This window comes from Malus domestica, chromosome 09, assembly GCF_042453785.1.
Source record: "Malus domestica chromosome 09, GDT2T_hap1".
Taxonomy (NCBI): Eukaryota; Viridiplantae; Streptophyta; class Magnoliopsida; order Rosales; family Rosaceae; genus Malus; species Malus domestica.
In genome coordinates, this window is record NC_091669.1 from 35861114 (window position 1) to 35883462 (window position 22349).

Here is a 22349-nt window from a genome sequence, read left to right on the forward strand (position 1 = left end):
TTTGTCAAGCCTCGTGTGTTTTTGACACATCTCCTCTATCTCTTTGTTGTTCTACATTAACGTGGGTCTCATAAATACAATCGTAAAACAACATGTAGATTAACTTTAAAAACTATTTTTGATATTAGTAAGAAAAAAGGCGTTGAATGCATGATTGAAATTTTGCTGCTCCCACTTGAGGTAACCACTACGGCGCTCAATGTCGGTGATGAGGGGGTCGAAGGGGATAGGTTGTGCTGGTGGAGTGTAGAAGCAAAGGTGAAGTTGGAGCTTGAGGTGACAGTAGCTAAAAAACTTTTAATTTATTTAATTGTTAAATTTGAGAGTATTTATGATTATTTAAGTAAAATTTTGGATATATTTGATTTTTTTTTTTATAAAAAGTGACATTTTTGAAATTAAGAGTTAATTTTTTGCTATATTTAATAAATACTCCTCTCCAACTTACATCCCCTATTTGCATCTACAAGTAGAAAGAGGACAAATAATAAAAGAAGAGAAATAGAGAAGATATTGATGATTGAGATAAGAATAAGGCTTCATTTGTGTGAGTGACTGATAGTGAATGAATGAAAATGCAAGCTCCAAGTCCTAGTAGTTACACAACTCTGCTCCATATCCCTTGTTCCACTGCTGCAACTGCAACTGCAACTCCCACTCCAAAAGCATTGCTGCTGGTACCACAAAAAAGCCCTAACCTTGCAGCGACAGCGACTGATTTTTCTTTTTCTATTTTTAGAAATCCAAACCTTTTCACCGCCGTCTCTCAATTCAGTAGCAGTCCTCATGTGCAGGTGCAGTGCTCATCTTCAAACAAGGTCGATTCGTCCATCTTGTCCCAGGATGATGACGATGACGATGCTACAGAATCCGTAGCCATATGCGAAGATATTGATCTTGATATAGATATAGAAATAGAGATAGAGAAGACGGGAAACAACTGTCGGAGGATCCGGTTGGAAATTGGGATAGAAGCCCCACTCAACACCGTCTGGAATCTATTGACTGATTACGAGAGATTGGCCGACTTCATTCCGGGACTCGCCGTCTGCCAAGTGCTCGATAAGACGGACGGCTATGCTCGGCTTTTGCAGGTCTCTCTCTCTCTCTCTCTCTCTCTCTCTCTCTCTCTCATTTGTCTAATAGCAGGGCATGAGAATCTGGTGCTTTACAGTTAAGGAGATCAAATTAAATATGTTATCTGAATGAATTAATTAGTAACAGATTGGGGAGCAGAAGTTGGCGTTGGGGCTGAAATTCAATGCTAAAGGGATCGTAGATTGTTACGAGACTCCACTTGAGACCCTTCCTAATAATTTCGGTCACAAGCGTGATATCCGATTTAACATGGTTGAAGGCGACTTCGAAATCTTTCAAGGAAAATGGTCTCTCCAACAGAAACACCCACACCCGCAGGTACTAACTTAACTCACTATCTATAGATATACATATACATACATACATTATATATAATATACAGGAGCGCTCAAGCCCGTCAATGCCGGCCCTAATTAGGAAAATTAATGATGCAATTACAGCAGCAGCAGCAAGTGCAAGTGCACACAAGTCTCTCCTACATGGTTGATGTAAAGCCAAAGATGTGGCTGCCCGTTCGCCTTGTTGAGGGTAGACTTTGTAAGGAGATCAAACTAAACCTTGCATGCATCCGACAAGAAGCACTCAAACTAACTCACCACAACACTACTGCTCGTCAATAATATTATTCTTCTAAGTATATAGTTATCCATCCTTGGATTAGATTTATTGGAAAGCAACAATTTCTTGTAATTATAATCTGTCACCGAGTTTCACTTGGCCTTGTAAATCTCAAAGAAAATGAATTAATTATAAAGAATTATGAATTTCCAACTATGACAAGTGGCTTAGTGGAAAAGTGCGAACAACAACTCGGTGAAGAAAAAAAAGGAGAGGTCTTAAGTTCGATACTTTGTAAGCTATGAATTTGCTTAATCATGACTATGGGTAAAGTGCAATTCCCAACTAGTCTCTTCCGGTTTCAAAGGGTTGGATAACCTTAATTCGCCACTAGTCGTCTCCCTTTTCAAAGAAAAAAAAAAGAATAATAATAATTATGAATTTCCTTTCGAATGTCTTGTGTACAATCCAATAGAGCAATCTAACCAATCATCCTTAACTTTTACTTGTGCTTCTAATTAGGGTATATTATATAAAACTACCTCAACTATGGATCGAACCACAATCTCATACCTCATATTTTAAACATTGTAATGTCATACTTCAACTTATGAATTCGTTAAAATGTAAAACATCCGTTATAAAAACTAATAATGTTGTTGCAATTGTAGTCTTCTTTGATCACAAATAACCTAATAAATCATTCGACTGTCCACGTACCAATGGCATTAGGCATTCAAATTTCATGAGATAATAATTTCACATATATACATGATACTTACATTAGCCTCAATATAAGCATCCTGTTGCAAAAATCAAATCCCGAAAAGTGTAGAGCTTCATCTTTATATATACTACAAAAACTGGCATAGAACCCATTCCCGAGTTCTAACCACTCCTTTCTCCCTTGGGTCAGGGATTTTCGTTATCCCTAGTCCCTACATGTACATAACTGTAATAACCTCTTAATTTGTCCAGCATTCAGAGCTTAAGGCGGAAACTGAATGCCAGATCGTTTTATCGTACTGCCAACTGTACATAACTTTATTTTACACTAATGATATCATTTATCGACCCTAAGGTTATTACATAGATGTCCTAGTTCAGGCCTCGCGTACATCCATGATGTGAATTTTATATCAGCCGCAGAAGTGCGGTAGAGGTAGGACTAAATGTTATATGGAAAAAGTACCGCCTGTCCTAGTTCAGGCCTCGCGTACATCCATGATGTGAATTTTATATCAGCCGCAGAAGTGCGGTAGAGGTAGGACTAAATGTTATATGGAAAAAGTACCGCCTGCAGATGGAAGGAGAGGGTTAAATATAACAGAAAAATGAATCAAGAACTCAACAAAAACGTTATTGCTTGTTAAACATATCCATGTAAAGAATTCATTATGCGATCAATGCAGTACAAATGCATGTTTTGTGGGTTTCAAAAGTAAGATGAAAAATGGAGGACCTATAGTCAAGAAGGCATCCTCTGAATAATTCAAATCGAAGCAATTGGACGTCCGACTCACCCAATACAATACAAGAAATACATGCTATAGTCAAGACTCAATACATTACAAGAAATACACACACAGAGTTAATTCATTTACATTTAGTAGTATGCACGCAGTTTTTCCCTTTTTTTCCGACAGCAATTTATATCCATGATTCAGAGAAAATCAATTGCTTATAATTAAAGGTTTTAACTTTCCTTCCTTCTTTTGTATTTTGAAAAGGAACAATTTTATTAAAAAAATATTTGCAACCAGTGAATAACCAGAAGCCAGATACAAGGGGAACTAGCAGAAATCATCATCCGCTGCCTCCCAGTCTAGCAAGATAGTCGAAAGTGAATAATCCCTGAACTGTGACAAGACCGAAGCCCAAAAAGAAGACTAAACAGAATAATTAAGGGGTATTGTATTGTAACTAAGACCAAATAATTAGGCTCAAACGGAGGAAGACAAATTAGAGAGATTGGCTGGTTTGTGGGGATGCAAAGTGGGCTCTTGGCCTGTCAAGTATTTGGGTCTTGCTTTAGGAGGTAATCCCAGAACTATCTCCTTCTGCAAAACGATTGTGGAAAAAGTCCAAAAAAGATTGCAGAGCTGGAAGTGTGCCTTTCTTTCAAGAGGGGAAAGATTAACTTTAATTCAATTGGTGTTAGGAAGTGTACCAATTTATTTTCTGTCTTTGTTCAAGATTCCTAAATAAGTAGTCAGCAATCTGAAAAGCTTAATGCGGAAATTCTTATGGGCTAGTGTTGGTGAAGATAAGAAAGATCACCTCATTAGTTGGGAAACCGTTTCAAAACAGAAAGAGGAAGGAGGTTTAGGTATTGGCAATCTATTGGTAAGAAACAAAGCTTTGTCAGCTAAATGGTTATGGCGTTTTCCAGTTGAAAGTAATTCCATCTGGCATAAAGTGACAATGGTTGGGATTCCAAGATAGTTCGGTTTGGACAAGTAGAAGTCCTTGGAAGGATATTACCCAAGGGTATAGTTCTTTTCTGGAGTGTTGCCGTTTTGTTTTTGGTAAAGCAGATCGAATTGAAGAAAGTTGAGGTTCTACCATAAAACCAATTGGTATTATGGGGAGTAGCCAAACTTTTTATAAGCCCATGCAAGGTCCCTTCTTCCACATCAATGTGGGACTCATTCTTAACACGCCCCATCACATGTGGTGAATTTTCAAGCCTAATACGTGGACAACACAACGGGATGACGTGGAGCACATGTGACCTTTTGGCTTCACACGTAGGACAACCTGCTCTGATACCATGAAGAAAGTTAAGGTTTCACCAGAAAATCAATTGGCAATATGGGGAGTAGCCCAACTTCTTATAAGGCCATGCAAGGTCCTTTCTCACACATCAATGTGTGACTCATTCTTAACACGAATTAGATTTTAGGAAGACATCTGGCTGGGCGAAAGATCCTTACAAGTCTCATTTCCTAGGTTGTTCAACTTATCCAGATTTCATAACAAGAGTATTTCTAGTGTGGCTAGTTTTGCTAAACATTCTTTGAATTACGACTTTGGGATTCGAAGGAATTTGTGTGATGTGGAATTAAATGAATTGTCATCTTTCCTGACAAATTTGGACCGGGTTCGCATTCACCCCTCAAGGGTTGATGCAAGAAATTGGATACTTTACTCTTCAGGAAGCTTCTCTATTAAATTTTACTGTGATTATCTTCTCAAAAGCTATGCTGATAGGGTATTTCAGGCTTATGGCCTGGTTTGGAAATCTAAAGTTCCTAACAAAGTGAAGGTCTTTACTTGGTTAGTGGCTCATGGGAAAATTAACATTTGTGACATGCTCCAAAAAGGGCAACCTAGCTCATGTCTACAGCCTGATTGGTGCATTTTATGCAAGAAAAGTTCAGAGTCTCTTGACCATCTGTTTCTTCACTGTCTGGTGGCTTTAAATCTCTGGTTGAAGTTGTTTAAGTAGTTCAGTATCAGTTGGGTTTTACCCAGGCATTGTTATTCTCTTATGGTAGAGGAACATAAATTATCAGGAAAGGGGTGGAAAATAAAGGTCTTATGGGGATGTGTAGTTTCAGCTATTTTTGGGGTCATTTGGATGGAAAGAAACAAGCAGATTTTTTAGGACAACGTAGGCACTAGAAGGGAGGATATGTGGGATAATGTTCGGTTATGGTCATCTCTGTGGGCTGCGGTTACTACAGAATTTAGAGATTTGTCTTTTTCAGAAATTTGGCGGAACTGGAATGTGGCTATTAGTTAGTCTTGTATTGTTTTTATAGTTTCTAAATGTCTGGGTGATGGTGATTTTTATCTTGTTTTGTTTGTGCCTTTGCGGACTTCTTGTCCGCTTTTGTATTTTTATTATTTCTTTGCAATAAAAATTTGCTTCTTCTTTCAAAAAAAAAATAAAATAAAATAAAAAACCTAAACCAAAGTGAATAAGATAACTTCTTAATTGCGAGAAAGCAACACAACACCTACATAGGCTTGACATCGTCGGAGTTTTTGTCCTCTACTGATATGCAAACCTCCTAGTGTTGAAATTGGTTTTCACATATCACCTGGCACTAAATATATTATTTTGAAAGGTGAATGAAACGCAATTCAAAAGTTTTGACATAGGCTAAACCTTCTTATCTAAAGGTGGAAGTAAGGCAGAACCAAAGTGCAGGCTTTCCTAAATCAATCAGTGTTTTAAAACACACGCCCAAGACACGCCTAAGCAGCTTCGGAGGCAGGGCGGGAATAATAACACTTCTGCCTAGTGGGAGTAGGCGAAAACTCACCTAGACGTGGTAGAGGCACACCTTAAGGCGGTTGACCTAGCGTTCCCAAATCCATCGGAGATCATCGAAGTCAAAAGGCTATGTCCTCTGGTTTATGACTCTTGTAGTGTGGCGGTGTCTTCACGAAGACGACGAAGAATTTATTATTTTAAAGACTTGGTCCAAAACATTGTCATTTTGGTCAAGTCTTTAAATGTTTTTTATATGACTTGGCCCAAACGACATCGTTTTGCCCAAGTCTATATTTTGTTATAACCCTCAGCAGTGCCCAGTTATTTTTTAATAAACCACAGTAGTCCCCAATTATACCCACATGAGTCCCCAATTATTTAGGTCTTGTAAGGCTTCGCCTCACGCCTCAAGGGTATTGCCACGCGGGGCCATTCATGAAACGCCTCACCTACGCCTTCGCCTTTTAAAACATTGAAATCAATGGTTGTTTTTAGTCTTCAAGAAGGTACTGATTCAACCAACAATATGGAAGTACAACCATTAATTCCATTTGAACAGTCTACAATGGAGAAGACATCTAGTCTTTTCATGAAACGCCTCACCTACACCTTCGTCTTTTAAAACATTGAAATCAATGGTTGTTTTTAGTCTTCAAGAAGGTACTGATTCAACCAACAATATGGAAGTGCAACCTTTAATTCCATTTGAACAGTCTACAACGGAGAAGACATCTAGTCTATTGGATACGCAAGATTTAATTCTTCCAGCGAGTGACGTTCCTTGTCCTCAGGATTCCAGCGATATTGTTCCCTATGTTCCTCTTGTCGTGCAACAAACTTTTGAGGATGTTGAAGTTAAAGATGTGCTACTGCTTGTCTTTCAGTTTCTTCCATTGAAAAGAAAGTTAATTTGGTCATGCTAAATACCAATTTGCAGTTTGCAATATTCTCCGTAAATAAACAACAATTTCTCATGAATTATTTTTTGCTACTGTGACACCTAGTTGGCAAAACAGAAACTAGAGTCCTATACAATCTTCATCTCCCTGACGTCAAGAATTATCCGTTTGATAACGGCTAGGGTTCAAGCTCCTCACCAAAGTCGACCGAGTCGATTTTTCAAGCGGGGGAGAAAAATGCGGAACCAAAGTGCAGGCTTAAATCAATGGGTGTTTTAATCTTTTACTCTTTAGGGTTTTTAGTATTTTAATATCCAGGGTTTTAGTCTTTGGACTTCCTACTTTATTAAGATTCTTTTCAGTTTGACTAGGATTAGATTTAGTTTCTATTCTATTTTGATTAGGATTTCTTTCCTAAAATACGTTTACTTTCACGTGTCCATTAGGTTTAAGGCTTTATAAAGATCCCTTGTAATTCAGATTAACAAACAATTAAGAGTTTATGAATAGAAAAGCTTTGTTTTCCAGAGATTGGAATTCTTATCCTGCGGTGGGATTGTTTTGGTGAGAGGCGAAAACGGGTGGGAGGCCCCTGGAGTGATTCCAGTTATCCTTTATTGTTGTTTTAATCTACGCCTTCTTTGTTTTCACTTCTGCTAAACAATCTAAATTTCGCTGCCCAACTCTACGAAGACATGATGCAAACATTCATTCATAATAAATTAAAAGAAAAGCAGGACAATGCTACTTCAACCTACCTTAACGCTTTGATCCCCATGTCCATGAGATATGCTCGTTGCTCATCCTCAGCATCAGGGAACTTCTTGAGTTCCCTACTATAATAAAGAATCTCATCTCGCAGATGCCACGCACCTGCACACCTTTTAATTGAAGAAACAAAGTCAGAAACATCAACAATAAGAGCCAATTACTAGCACCTGTTAAGGGTCATTAACTCCGCGCAAATATAAAATAAACTAAAATCGAGAAAGTGCATGATTAAACAAATGAAACACAATCTGTAAAGCATAGAAGCACAATTTTTCTTTTTTAAGTTGACAGAGACATGGGTTATCTGCTTATATGACACAGCCAACCCTCCAATTTTCTACACTACCATAAGGAGAGAATTTCACCGCGGACTTTTTAATATATAAATACCTTTCAATAACAATGTCAATGTCTGCTTTGCTCTTAGGACCATATACAAGAACTCTTGTTAGGCTTAGTATGTCTCGGTAGTCACCCATCCCCAGAGCTTCTTCATCAGAAGCTCGAGAAGGCAAATCCTCTTTAGGTGTACACAACAGGTTCATTCTAACCAATGGTTGTGGATCCTTTGGTAGGGAGTTTGTTTCTGCACCAGTTCTGATACAAATAATAGCCATTGCATATGCAACTGCTCCAAACCCTGTGTGTGATACGAAAAGGTAACACCCTGCAGAACTATAGGTAAAAGTTAATTTTACTGAATTTTAGAATTATTAAATTCATAAATAAATTCACAAATTGAACAGCAAAGCAAGGGATGAAGCAAATTCAGCTTCTTACAAAACTCATGAACTGCAATAATGATTTATACCAAAGAACCTCAATAGTAAAAAACAAAAGGAGAACAAAAATTGGAAGTATATCCAGATGCCAGAAGTGGTGTATTACTATAAGACCTCTGAGTGTTTTTCACTTAGAAAAATATAAATAAACTCCTGTAACATGTTTGTGGTATCATGATGAGGACAAAGCCCTTCAGTACACAACTTTGTTATTGTAATGGATGGCAAAGATATAATTCCCAAAAGAAATAATGGTGTCAAGAGTACTTGCTAATTTACATCTATAAATTTTATTTCACAATTTTCATTGTTTGGTATAATTTTTGTTAGTTTTAACAAAATATATCTTTAGTGGTATCGCCAGTTACTGATGGGAATCATACAAAGTGCGGATACTTACTCATCTATGCAGTATTGAATTGCATCCACATCAGAAGATAAAGCCTCTCTTTCTCTAGTTAATGGTATTCTCCTGTATGCAAAATTATAACCCTCATCTTTCATAGCGGCATATACTTCAGCTGGTGTCTTCACATCATCTGCAAAGATGCTTTCTAAGTATTGACACTGGACTGGTTCAAAGCCGGGCTATATTCTTCACGGTGTAAAAGCATATGGCCACCAGACCGCCTGACCTCAGATAGTATATCTTCTTTTAGTCGTGCTTCCATGTGTTCCACCTGCAAAATGTTCCGTTGAATTTGAAATTGGAGTTTATAGTTAGCTTAGGAATTGTACTTGAAATATGAAAGGAAAAAACAAAAATATTTGTGCACACCACTGGGCCTGCGATTCCCACATGCTTGAGTGTATCAACAGGTTTGTTTAAATCCCGTAGAACAAATGGTGTGCCATTAATGTAGACAACTGCTTCTTCTCTCAGATCAGTTAAAATCACTTTTTGAGTCCTTCTGCTTTGGGTTTGGCACCTAAATATGCTAACATCTCTTTGGCACCAAGAATTGTCGGTGTAGCCATGCTATACACAGGATATCCATCCACCTGATTGAAACAAAAATAAAATTAGGCTAAAAAATGATTACAATCCAGTAAAGCTTATATAAAAAATATTTATATACGCCAATGTAAATATATGGGATCCAATATGATAAAGAAAAATATAATGTAAATATATGGGATCCAATATGATAAAGAAAAATATACTGGTTCATGCAATCAGTAACTCTGAGTGCCGGAGTTAGCACTTCAACATATCAAGTGTAGCCTTTACGCAAAACCATTGTGCACTATCTATGGCTTGCTTGGGAGTGCTTTTGGCAGCACCTAAGGAAATGCTTCCAAATTAGTAAGTTACGACTTACAAGCAATTGGGCTCCTAGAAAAATCTTTCTGCATGTTTAGAATTAAAGAACTACCGACAAAAAACATTATTGAGTAAAACCGCTTTCTACAAAATCACTCCAGAGAATTATCTTGAGAAAACTATTCTGACTCTTGTGAGGAATTTTTTTTTAAAAGATGCAGGCAAGTGTAAGTAAACAAATCTATGCTTAACAATCATTAGTTGGCATCTGTTTGAAGGTTGTAGCTTTCGATGTAGTTGATGCATATGGTTGAAACTGTTTCCCATTTAATTGTAGTTTCCATTATTACCACTTAAGGAAAAAGCCAAATGCCTTGAAATGTCTAGAATCCCTCGAGTATGACCTAAAACGACAATTAACTTAATGACTCCAAGATGGATGCTGTGTTGTCTATTTGGTAGCTAAGGATTACTTTTGATGCATTTTATCTCTTATATAGGGAAGTACTAGTTATGTTAATATAAACTAGACTAGATATATATCCAAACTTTTTAACCCAGAGAAAAACACAAGTATAGTAATCAGTGAATGCTTGCAGAATTTTGTCCCATTGATAATAATTCAATAAAGATTATAATATGAATATTGCCTTAAAATAATCTTATATTATATATACTTCAAAAAACTTGTCCCCTATATCTTGTTGAACCCGAAAGGAGCAGAGAAAAGAAGGCTTCTTTATATGGAAAGGTGAGTTCTTTTCTTTGTCCTGCTCTTTCTTTTACTCTTTTCCTCTTAAATGGTGGTAATCATAAACATTAAATAAACCCTAACCTCTATCTCATGAGTTTAAACAAAAAGAAGCAGAGAAAAGATGGCTCTTATGTGGCTGGCTTAGAAATAATTTTTGAACATTACAAAGTAGCCCCTTATTCTTGCTTTAAAAACCACGACCTCCATTTGAAGGAAAATTGCAGTACCTCTGTTGTATCTGTGTGATATCAGAAAGTTAGGGCCGTATATGGATGAATTGCTAGCCAATTTGCTTAAGTATCTGTGCGACATAGCTCACATCATATAACACCACTGCCAATATCCCAGGCGTTGATTTTTTTTCTTTTCTTTATTTAGTCGGCTTATAATCTATTTCATTTCCTATATACGGATGTGTTGTTTTTTCTTCCTACCAAATCTCACACTACTTTCCACAATTTTTATCCCCCAAAGATGCTTGAAAATTTCCCTGAAATGTGAAAGTATTGTTGCTGGCGCAGAACCCCAGCACCTCGTTTCCCCTACCTGCTCCTATTGACCCATCAATGTTCTATTTGGTGAGATTAGTGTTCCACATGCAGTATGTCAACCTTGCACCCCAATCCATATTAGGGAACTTTAACGAAAAGCTTCCGGTACTGTTTACCTTAACAAAAAACCACATTTTTAAAAGTCAATCATGGTACTATTCACTTTACCCTTTATTTTGTCCTTATCATTAAAACTCAAAGTTTTCAAATCCTTTTCATTAATTTTCCTATCCATATTAAATATCTTGGGCCTCTACACCAACGCCACGTGATTTTGGGTTGGTTACGTAACCAGGGAAAAAATTCACGTGTCAAGAACCACGGGTACAAATATTCCACATCATCCAAACATAATGCATCCACGTATTTGTCTCAGTCCCAACACGTGCGGTTGAAAATGTAACTCTCAGATCCAATAGGTGAGGGTTGGGTGCTCTAATTTTACCACTATTCTTCCAAATTCCGACCCCACTGCAAGTTTTTCTAACTTACCATATGTCAGGCTATAGGATAAACCATTTTCCAACCCTGTTAACTTATATTAAATACATCATTGAGCATGACGAACACCTAAAACCAGAGGACGACCTCCTGACTCGCTTCACCTCAAATATGTAAATTTAAACATATAAGTTTGTATAAAATCAACCACATGGAGTAATGCTGTTACACACATTATATACACTCCATCTGTACCCTTATCCAATTGAATAGAAAACTTAAGATCCCTACTTATCTATTGCGCAGGAAGAAATATAAGCATACCTTAAAAACATGTGGTGCACCATGTATTTGTATGTGACTAGACGTCCTTTGACCTGGAAAGAAATACATTTTAAGTATAGAACCTTTCCCCAAAACCGAACCACTACGGGCCTTGACAATGGCCTCCAAGACAGCATCCCCATGCTGGGACTCAAGTGGTGCTCTCAACTCCTCCTGAATTCCAGAAAAAAACAAAGGAAAAAATTATATCCATCCCAAAATAAAGAATTATCAACTAAGCTCTTAGAGTAAGCTTGCCAACCAAACGAAAAAAAAAAAGTCTCTAAGCCAAAAGTAGAAGGAATTTACAGGGACAGTTAAAAAGCGTCCAGGTCTTATTCTTATGTTCCATTTCTTGAACCTGTGGTCGCTGATGCAACCAATTCTTAAACGTCATCCTAGATTCTCCTTGCCCACAAAATTCATCAAATGCTTCACTTCCCAAGTATGCTGCAAAAGCAATTAAACGGAAGTAGCGCTCCAAGTACTCAGCACCACGATTTAATGCCACCCTCCTTACCCTTGGCTCAACATGTTGACTGAATACCTTTCTGTACTGCAGAACAGCTTGACGTATGTTCTGTAGAGCAGAACATCTATCAATTATAGCATCTAAGGCTTCCCGGCATTCCACCCCATTATCAAATAATCTTGTTATTTTCCACAACAAGAGGATGTCATTCATGCCGAATACACGGCTTTGCTCCTTTTCATTTCTAAAATTTGTAACACTGGAGGTTGATGCAGAACTACTACCTCCAGTTTCTTCGCCACTTGAGGTACCACCATCCACTTCTTCAAGGGTAATATTGTCAACCAGGATTTTGATAGGTCTCCCGTAGTCAATTTGGAGTTTCAAAAGGCAAGCAATTACCGTACCTGTAGTTGTCCTTCCTCTACCCATCTGTGAATATTAAAGGAAGAGAAGAAAAAAAAGATCAGGAGAAAGAAAATAATAGAAGGCAAAAGAAAAATACTACAGATTGGTTATAAAAAAAATTTATTGTCTCCTTTCATGCATACAGAAAAGAAGGAAAAGGGAAAGAATTAAATGTCAACCTGGCAATTGAAAACAAAAGTAGTGTCCTTGGAAGCAGAAGCAGTATTAATAGCCAATGTGTCAAAATCAGAACTTTTGGGAGCTTTACCATCAGTGATGGGTACACACACATACTTGATGGGAAAACCATCTTCCTCCAAACCTTTAAAAACCTCTACCGGGGTCTGAATAGCCTCAGAATTTACATGCCTCAAAAAGGAACAAAACAACGCCAGTTGTACCAATGATGACAGTTGTAATTACGTCTTGGATTGTTAGGATTTTGGCTCGTCAAATATGTCCTAGTTGGTTTAGGATTGTTTTAGGAAACCTAGAGGTATACCGATTCTTGTCCTAGAGGGATTAGGAAAGAATTTCAGTTTCCTTATTCAATTTAGGTTTGGATTTCTAGAAGTCTATTTGGATTTGGATAGGTGTAATTTCCTAGTTCACTTAGAAATAGGAATTCAATCAGCCTTGGGACATGTTAGCCAACCCTATGTCTATAAATAGGGTGGGGCAAGGCTGATTTTTTAAGAGAGAAAGAAAACAGCCAGACAGCCAAGAGTTTTAAGATTAGTTCTAGGGTTTGCAAAAGTTCTGTAATCTCTATTATTAATCAAAGGAGCGGTGATTTTTCTACCTAGAGAAATCACAACTGGACGTAGGCAAAAGTTCTGCCGAACCAGTATAATTCTTGTGTGTTTCTAAGTTTTCTAATATTTGCTAGTTTAGTCTATTGTCGTTGGTTACATTAAAGAATAAGGTCTAGTGTGCGGGGTTTTTCAACATGGATTTGTACTCTTGTATGGGTCTTAGATGCCATGTTCATGCTAGGACACTTGTCTGCTTGAAACCCCAAATGTGCCTAGGTTGAGGTCCGTATTCTTTTTACTCTTGTTAAAGTTCAAAGTTCTGAGAAGAGAGCCATTTACTCTTTCCCATTTGCAGTACAAACTCTCATCCATAACTGTACAGACATCTGTCTTGATATGATAAAAATAAATAAAATTATGGACTGGCTGACTGGTGCAATGAAAGCTGGACACTAAGCGACAGTGTTGGTAATAATTCTTTATATTTCAAAAATAAGTATGAGTTGATGAAAGATCAAGGGAAGAAACGCTTGTTATCTGGAGGTGGGAGGCTTAGTTTTGTGCAATTTTCTTTTTCCTGTTTAGTAACGGGACATATCCAAGATGATAACCCTTGGTGTATGCTTTTCGCAGATGATATAGTGTTGATAGATGAAACGCAGGAGAGAATAAACGCAAAGCTTAACCCTTGGCGGAAAGTGTTGGAATCTAAAGGTCTTCGCTAAGTAGGTCAAAGGTAGAGTATATGGAGTGCAAGTTTAGTGGGAAATGGGGTCCAAATGAGATAGGGGTGAGGATTGGAGACCTTGGTAGAAAGTACCAAAGAGTGAGCGCCTTCATTATCTTGGATATATCTTGCAAAAGAGTAGAGAATTGGATGGGGAGCAAAACAATAAATTGTATACCACTCAAGGGATTAGAGTGAGAGAATATTGTAAAGTGTGTGCGAGAGAAAAGAAAAGAGAGAGTGTATTTCTTGTTCTCGTTCTTTCAGGTTTTTAGTCAAGTCTTAATTCTAGAGACTTGGTAAGATTATTGATTGTACTCATTATTGATATAGTGAAAGATTGTTGTTGCTGTCCCATGGACGTAGGCACATATCGCCGAACCACGTTGATTCTTGGTGTTATTTATCTTGGTTACTTTTGTTTTCGATTTCCCGAGTTTGTTCTATTTTTCCCATTCTTAAACGCGATATTCTCAACATTTCTTGTTCTTTTTTCAGGTTTCCCATCAAATCTTTAATCCTAGAGGCTTGGCAAGATTATCCTTTGTACTCATTATTGATATAGTGAAAGATTGTTGTTGTTGTCTCGTGGATGCAGGCACATAAAGCTGAACCACGTTAATTCTTACCGTTGCTTATCTTGGTTATTTTGTTTTCGATTTCCAATGTTTGTTTTGTTTTTCCCATTCTTAAACGCGATATTCACAACATACTGAGGTGCAACTGTCAAGACTTGGTTTGACTAACCAACGTGGAGATTGTTAGGAATTGGCTCGTCAATTGTTAGTTTGTTAGGAATTGGCTCGTCAATTGTTAGTGTCCTATTTTGTTTAGGATTGTATTAGGAAAGCTAAGGTACACTGATTCTTGTCCTACAAGGATTAGGAAAGAATTAAGTTTTCTAGTACAATTAGATTGGGAATCCTAGAAGCATAATTGGAATAGGAATGAAAGTGTACTTTCCTATCCTATATAGAATAGGAAACCAAATAAGAAAATAGGCATGTAAACCACACCTATACTTATAAATAGGGTGCTGCAAGGCTGAAAAGCAAGTGAGAAAACAGAGAGCAAGGAGAGGAGGAGGCATTAGTTCTAGGGTTTGAAAAAAGTATTGTATACTGTATTATTAATTAAAGAAGGCATGGTTTCTGTACCTAGAGAAATCACTAATGGACGTAGGCAAAAGTTTTGCCCAAACAGTATAAACCTGGTTTGTTTCTAGTTATTCTCTATTTTGCTTAGTCCATTGCCGGATAGATCAAAAAGAAAGATCCAGAAGAGGAGAGTCAGAATTATAACAAGGATCCAAAAGGTAACGTACAGGAGAGCTCTTGGGAAGAAGTTAGGTTTCCCTGGGGGCTTCTCTTTCTCAACCCTTTAGAATCTTTCATTTTTGTAATTTTATTAGACTGGAGAGCTGCTGTGGGATAGCTTTTAGAGTTGTATTACAGTGTAAAAGGTGTATTTTGGATTTGTCTTTTGATATTTGTATCATTTTCTTGCCGATCTCCACATTGATGTGTTTTGTGTATGAGTGAGGTTTAAAGTTTAGACCACTTGCTTATTTTCTGTCCAAATGTGTTGTTCTTGTGGTTGAGGTTGTTCAGGGAGGCTGGTTTGAGTTGGATGATTACAATTGTGTTGTCTTTGTGATTATTATCTTCTCATATCAGAAATAAAATAATATACTGTTTAAACTTGAAAGGGAAGGGGTGGAGAGAAAAAGGAGCATATGAGAAAATCATAGTTTCATTAGAATAGCACAAATAAGTTCCTTCGCAACAGAGATAAACCAAGTTAACAAATTCTAGAACTACAAAACTGCTTCGGATGACCAAAATGAGTCAATGTAATAGAAGAAGTATTTAAGTGAATAGAGTAAGAGGATTACTGGAAGCTCCAATACGGTTGAGGTATATCAAATTTGCAATCACCATTCCTGTTGTGGTTCGCCCACGTCCCATTTGACAGTTAAAAATTATTTCTGCATTCATGTCAGCTTGAGAAATTTTATGTACCTGAATACAAAGAATAAATGAGTAAATAAAGCACACGCATCGGAAAATGTAATTCAGGAAGGTGATAATATTCCATGACCACAAGACCACAAAAAGACCAACTCTAGGAGTGCAGCTCAATTCATGGGCATGCCAAGAACTAACCCACTCCAACCAATTTAGGTTGGGTTGGTCTTGGTTCCCATCTTCTTGGACCCAATTGATTGAGGTCTGGTCCCAGGTTTTACCTGGCCTGATATGAATTGTGCTATATATACTGTTCGACGAGAAAATGAACTAACCTAAATATCAAAATCCAGCTCCTTAGGTGACTTTTCATCAGTTATAGGAACACGTTCATAGTCAACAAGGTATCCTGGTTCTTGCAATTCCTCGTAAACCTACAGAATAATAAAATAAATAAATTGTTTAATATTACGAATACTGGTCGGTTACACTTGTTCTCTCATTCCCATCTATGACAGTTGTTCCAATGAGATACCTCTAGTGGTGTCTTCACAGAATGACGTGACACTGGTTCCCATTGATCCACCATCTGACCATCTGGCAGTTCATCAGTGAGAAGGATCTTATTTCCATATCTGCTATTTCAGATGGGAAAATAACGTCCAATATCATAGAAAGCAGGCGTGAGAAAATGTTACATACCTTGCAGATTCAATTAAAATATCTTCCTTTAACCAGGCTTCCATTTGTTCAACCCTAGCCCTGTTAATTCCCTGATGGTTTTTGTAAAGCCACAATCAATTTAGAAGGAAACATAAAATGTGGCTAATTAACAAGTTGACATGTCTGTGAATTGCAATGCAAATAGCATTATGCATGTATTATAACTAGCAAGCCTCTATATTCCCTAATTCCCAACCTCAAAACAAAACATAACAAAACAAAACAAAACAAAAGGACCAAGGTATAAACAAAAGAACAAAAAAACCCATCATATTCTCCTCATCAAGGCAAGTACTAAAATCATAAGAAGCGCACCCGAAATTCAAATTAATGTAAGACAGACTATATTGTAGACAATGAAGTTATTCGTTCTGTACTTCTTAAGTAATGAAGGCAAGTATAATCATAGGATATGCCAAATTTGATGGTAAAATTAACAAAAAGCATACCGTATATTCAAGGTTGGAAAAGAGCCTCTCCACATCATGCAAAACAAAAGGGCGCCCATAATATAGACCACCTGTTTGAAGATATGGAGTAACATAAGAAAATGCATACTCAAGGATAAAAATTGTGTCAAGTAAAATTATGAAAAATTAGAATAAGAGATTTTGCAAGTCTAAGAGTACCTTCATATACCGCTTAAGGAGTTGGACTAGACTATTTTAGATTAGTCCTATGTTTGGAAACATCTTGGACTAGATGGCTAATCTAATCCCTTAAAAAACAGAAGAAAAACATACACTCACATACACAAAAAGATTAACTGGTTCACCAGTGAGGAGAGGTGGGTTTACACGGCACTGAAAAAATTGGGGCTTAAGGAAACTTTCCCAATTGATACAACCAACAGACCCAGCTTATGGTACAAGACTTCAACTCATTCAGTCTGAAACATCTCTCCACAATTCATTCCTTTCAAGCCCTAGCTTTCTCTTACTCTGTTTGTCCCTCTTTGCTGGGGTAAATAGGATGGTTTTATTTGTTCCAATTCTCTCTTGTTTTTGGTGGGAATCTTCCATCCTCTATATATTTCTTTCTAGTCGGAAAACTTTGTATAATTTCTTACTATTTCTTCGATTTGGATCTGTATCTTTAGCTTATTTATTTTATGATGGGAAACAGATAAATGTTTGGATGATTTTGGTCAAATTCGAAAGGCTTTTGCTCAGTCCATACTCCATATGTTTGGAACTTTAATGTTATGCATAATCTATTTTTGTTAGGAGTGGGCTTAATTTATTTATTTATTTTTCTTGGCATTTTCCAGGGATTTTGTTGGGTTTTTTGTTCTAAGGTAGTTTGGAATCACAAGGTCCAAAAGCCTATGCAGCGTTAATGTTTTTCTTTTCTACGCTGTGTCAATTGAGTTCACAGATTCGTGGTATTGCCTACGTTAGGCAGCATAACAATTATGATTTTAGGTTTTTGATCAAGATGGTGTGTATTTCTTCTTTTTGCTTATGCCATGTACTATTAAAAGATGAAAGATGTTCTGCCTAGTGTCGAACAATCGATGTAAGAACTTAGAACCAAGGATTGCCGCTAGGATGATATTTTCCCTTGATGAATCTTTTTCTCTAGACACTGAAACTAATAGCAGGGGTGAAGCAATTTCTTCTATTGTCTACCAGATACTGCCACATGTTTACCTATATTCGCGAGATATCCCCACTATCAGCCTCCAACAGAGCAAAAATGCTAGATTTGCACTGATCTTGAACCAAAATAGAAAGAAAAAGGAAGAAAAAGAAAGACTGATATGGTATAAGCGTTTTAAATCCCTCCACACAACACTAATAAGTGCACTAAATCCCTAACCAAATCAAATCAAAATCAAAAGCACTAATTAAGCTACCCATCTACTAAACCATAAATTAGGGCAGATATTTAGAGGCATCTCAAGATATCCGTAGATATATCCGTAAATCTGAAGACTGATATGATCTGTACAGCCAACATTCTCATTCTTTGGAAGAACTGATTGGTCATTGATTTAACTATGCATTACACTGTTAGGAGCAGAGTTAACTGAGTGTTCGCACTCATCCCAACTTAGGTCCATGTCCGTCTAAATGATAAACCCTTTAGGCCCATATACATACTTGAGTCTATAGTGAACACCATTTTTTCAGCCCAAACAAAAAAAAAAGAACCGAGAAATTCCTGCTTTGAAAACCCTAAATTTTTTTCCATACCAAACCATCCCTAAACCACCTAAATAATTTAAGTCAGATCCAGGACGCACCATTAACCTTACAGTTTTCTGCCATCCTTTACAAGTCAGATTCAGATTCTTTAAAAGGTTGCCCCACTATATAAGAATAATTAGGCAGCAATACACAGTCTACCATAACATTTTGTAACAGAAGACAGATGTTGTGGGATAAAGTTCATTTATGGTCTTTATTATGGTATTTGGTTTCTACAGAATTTAAAGAATCTTTTCCTCTATTTGGCTTCCTGGGAAAGCTGATATTAGTTAGATTTATGGAGTTTTCATAGCTCTTTCAATTTTATGGGGACTTTGTTTGTCATCTCGTTGATTTCTTTCTGCTTTTCTTTACTGACATCTTGTCCACTTGTGTAATTATATTGTCATATGAATAACATTTCATTTCAGTAATAAAAAAAAAGTGTCGGGAAAATTCATCCCAGGCTACAAAAAAGACAACTTTTGCAGAACACACCAGTTGGCATAATGGGCAACATTGAATGCTATAATTACTACGGGATCAGTGAGGGGATGTAATCCAAGAGCTATTACTTAATGTATAGGAACAATATCATCATAAACAGTTGAGCTCATTAGCTTTTGATTGTCAATAGCTATAAATTTATAGTTTAGGTTTCTTGTTTATAAAATAATTTTCAATACTGACTTCGCAAAACTGCATTTAGTTCCAAATCGGGCAACAGCATACTTGAGATTAAAATGTTGATACTTGATCATTATTATATTCTGAAAACAAGATTTACTACAATAATTTAGTATTTTGGTTTTTAACAGTAAAAAAGATGATGCACATTTTATAACTTAAATATGATGCTAGTCGATTGCACCAATTGTATTGTGCAAACTTCCAATATAGGAAAGAAAGAAATCAAACAGTGACAGGTAGAAATAGCATGGAAACATTTAATTTACCGGCTCCTCGCGAAGGTTAATCCAAAGAACTTGTGCTCGCTTCCCATCAATTTGTTGAGCTCCAATATGGTTAAGAACATTCTGGATTCCACCGATTGTTGGATGGCAACACCATGAACATGTTGCGAATCAGCCTATAAACCAAGAGGATAAATATGAAAGGAAAACAAATCAAACAACGGAAGGTGATGAGAAGGGAAATGACGTGAAACAGTTGAGAGTGATTTAGAGAAGTTTCCATGTAAAACTCAAGTTGCATTAACACGAAGCATTGAGGATGCTACAATGAAAATATGTTGAACCCGATTACGGACAGATTTATATACCTGAGAACATGATGCATGTACGTGGTTGAAGAGGCAACTACTTGACAACGTACTTTTTGTTGACAATATACATTTTGGTGACAACGCAAGTGAAGCTGTACGTGGTAAGTATGTGTTTGTCTATATATGCGATGTAAGATTGTAGAATTGAAGCATTAAAATCAACCACTAGATTCAGTGGGCAGTCTAACAAACAAGTGCTTCCTAAATTGCATCAAAACAAGGAATGAACCCAAAATTGGTGGTTAATTTTAAGAGGAGCAAGAGGAAAAGAAAGACCTGGCGGTAATTGGGAGCACCATCGATGTGGGGAGACAAGCGTTTGTTCTGGCAGCCAGGGAAGTGGTCGCTCTTGAGAATGGTCTTCTTGCCCAGCACTGATCCTCCTCTTAGTTTCATCACCTGCTCCGGCTCCTTTGGTATCGACATGGCTCATTTATCTAATTTCTTTCTTGAGTTAGTCGTCGAAAATTGCCCTCATACAACTAGAAGATGATGAATGGATGAGATTCACTGACTACAGAGTAGAAGATATAGGAAACAAATCCAACAAAAAAAAAAGAAACAAAGGAACCTACCCTCAATTGAGACACGGAGAGAGGGGTACAAGTGAATTGAATTGAATTTATAAAGTGAAATTTACCTCCAACTCCAATCCAATCCAATCCTCAGTTTCTCATCTCATCCACTGAAACTGAAAATTGATGTCTCTCTCTTTCCTAAAACGCTTAAAAATAGAGAGAGAAAGAAAGTGCGAGCGAGGGAGAGGGATGGATGACGATGACGGGATGACGAGATGACGAGATGACGAGATGTTGATATGTTGAGGCTGGGTTGCTGGGTTGCTGCGAGTGCGAGTTCGACAATTAGGGGGCGTTTGTTTGCCATCTAGGGAGGATTGGAGTAGCTATTAGTCTAATACCGTGTTTGTCCTATGCTGGGATTTAACATTAATGAGACTAAGGTCTCGTTTGGCACACCGTATAAAGTACCGGATAGGATTAATTATACGGAGCCAGTTGTTTGGTGCGTTTATGTACTAAATAGTCACCGGATAATTAATCCGGACCCACCAGTTTTATACGGCACACGCCCGCTTTTCTATCCTCTCCCCAACCTCGGTATTATTAGTCGGGTTCTTCTTTTTTGTCCAACAATCTCTCGCTCATTGCGCATCGTCCTTGAAGTCCTCCCCATGGACTGGATCTAATCGAAGGACTAACAAGTGCAGCAATGGAAAATATAAAGGCTGGATTGGCCATCCCAGAGATTCCATTGCCACCCTTCTCCTTCGTCTCCTCCTCCACTTCTTTGAATTTGGAACATAAAGTTATGGCAATGATCTGAGATTTCCACCAGCCTTTTCTCTTCTTCATCTTCTGTCTCAATTTGATTTATTGGATTGGCAGAGTTTTTCTTCACTCTGTTCGCGGTGAGGTGTGTGATGGTGACCAATCCCCTTTTAGACTCTTAAACATAATTAATTCTTATCAATGAATTAATTGTTAGGAATTGAGATTTCCACCACTGTTATCAATGGTATGGTGATGGTGGTGATTGTTAGGCGGCGACCTGGGTTTGTTTCTTCTTTCCTCTGGTTTCTTTTGTCGGTGTAATGGATTTTGATTGTTTATTTATTATCTTCTTCTTCTTTTTTTTCCCTTCATTTGATCTTTTATCATTTTTTGAAATTTGATTTTTTTATTTTATCATCAAATTTTCATTTTAACATCAATTATTCTGTTAAATTTATTTATTTTTATAAATATTATAGTTCGGGATATTATCCGACATATAGATTAATCTGATACAGCACCAAACGTCCGACTAATTTAGTCAGTACTATCCAACGACTATTTATCATATCCGACTGAAATAGTCAGTACAGTCTGAGCTGCCAAACGAGGCCTAAAGGGTGTTTGTTCCTTGATGGGATTTAACATTAATGAGACTAAAGGAGATTCCCATGGACAAAACCCTTCACTAAGAGGTCTTAGCGAGACCCCCCTAATAACCATGGGATTGCTAAGACCTTCACTGCGTCTTCGTCTTCTCACTCTCCTCGTCATCCTCCATCTCCTCTCTCTGCTCGCTTCGTCTGCTCGCTTTGCCAACATCGTCAACACTCGCCAACCAAGAATTGCATCGTCTGCTTG

At 37.3% G+C, this 22349-nt stretch overlaps 2 protein-coding genes across 4 annotated transcripts; one reads left to right on the top strand and one right to left on the bottom strand.

The window, feature by feature from the left end:
- Positions 1-461: 461 nt before the first annotated feature.
- Positions 462-1872, top strand: LOC103444488 (uncharacterized). Of its 3 annotated transcripts, XM_029108701.2 has the most exons (4): positions 503-677; positions 795-1094; positions 1225-1416; positions 1539-1872. In XM_029108701.2, exons 1-4 carry the CDS (start codon positions 570-572, stop codon positions 1716-1718), a joined length of 780 nt encoding a protein of 259 aa, XP_028964534.1. In that variant the 5' UTR covers positions 503-569; the 3' UTR covers positions 1719-1872. The 3 variants fall into 3 exon arrangements, with proteins under 3 accessions (XP_008381638.1, XP_008381639.1, XP_028964534.1); XM_008383416.4 differs by having other exon boundaries at positions 462-1094; XM_008383417.4 differs by having other exon boundaries at positions 462-1094; positions 1542-1872.
- Positions 1873-2384: 512 nt separating this feature from the next.
- On the bottom strand, positions 2385-21044 carry LOC103444495 (uncharacterized). The gene is given in 21 exon segments (XM_070804561.1): positions 2385-2953; positions 7539-7661; positions 7942-8226; positions 8734-8896; positions 8899-9013; positions 9112-9239; positions 9242-9335; positions 11668-11841; positions 11977-12022; positions 12024-12571; positions 12727-12965; positions 15924-16050; positions 16417-16430; positions 16532-16593; positions 16699-16769; positions 17169-17227; positions 17230-17239; positions 19868-19971; positions 19974-20001; positions 20473-20678; positions 20837-21044. Coding segments are annotated over 20 exon segments (2601 nt in total). The 5' UTR covers positions 20623-20678; positions 20837-21044; the 3' UTR covers positions 2385-2892.
- Between the last annotated feature and the right edge of the window lie 1305 nt (positions 21045-22349).

What these genes read in the sequence shown, in the direction of transcription:
- LOC103444488 (XM_008383416.4), top strand. Translation starts at nt 570, where the DNA reads ATGAAAATGCAAGCTCCAAGTCCTAGTAGTTACACAACTCTGCTCCAT. An exon ending in GCTATGCTCGGCTTTTGCAG is followed by an intron (nt 1,095 to 1,224) that starts GTCTCTCTCTCT and finishes AATTAGTAACAG; the next exon opens with ATTGGGGAGCAGAAGTTGGC. An exon ending in AGAAACACCCACACCCGCAG is followed by an intron (nt 1,417 to 1,538) that starts GTACTAACTTAA and finishes ATGCAATTACAG; the next exon opens with CAGCAGCAGCAAGTGCAAGT.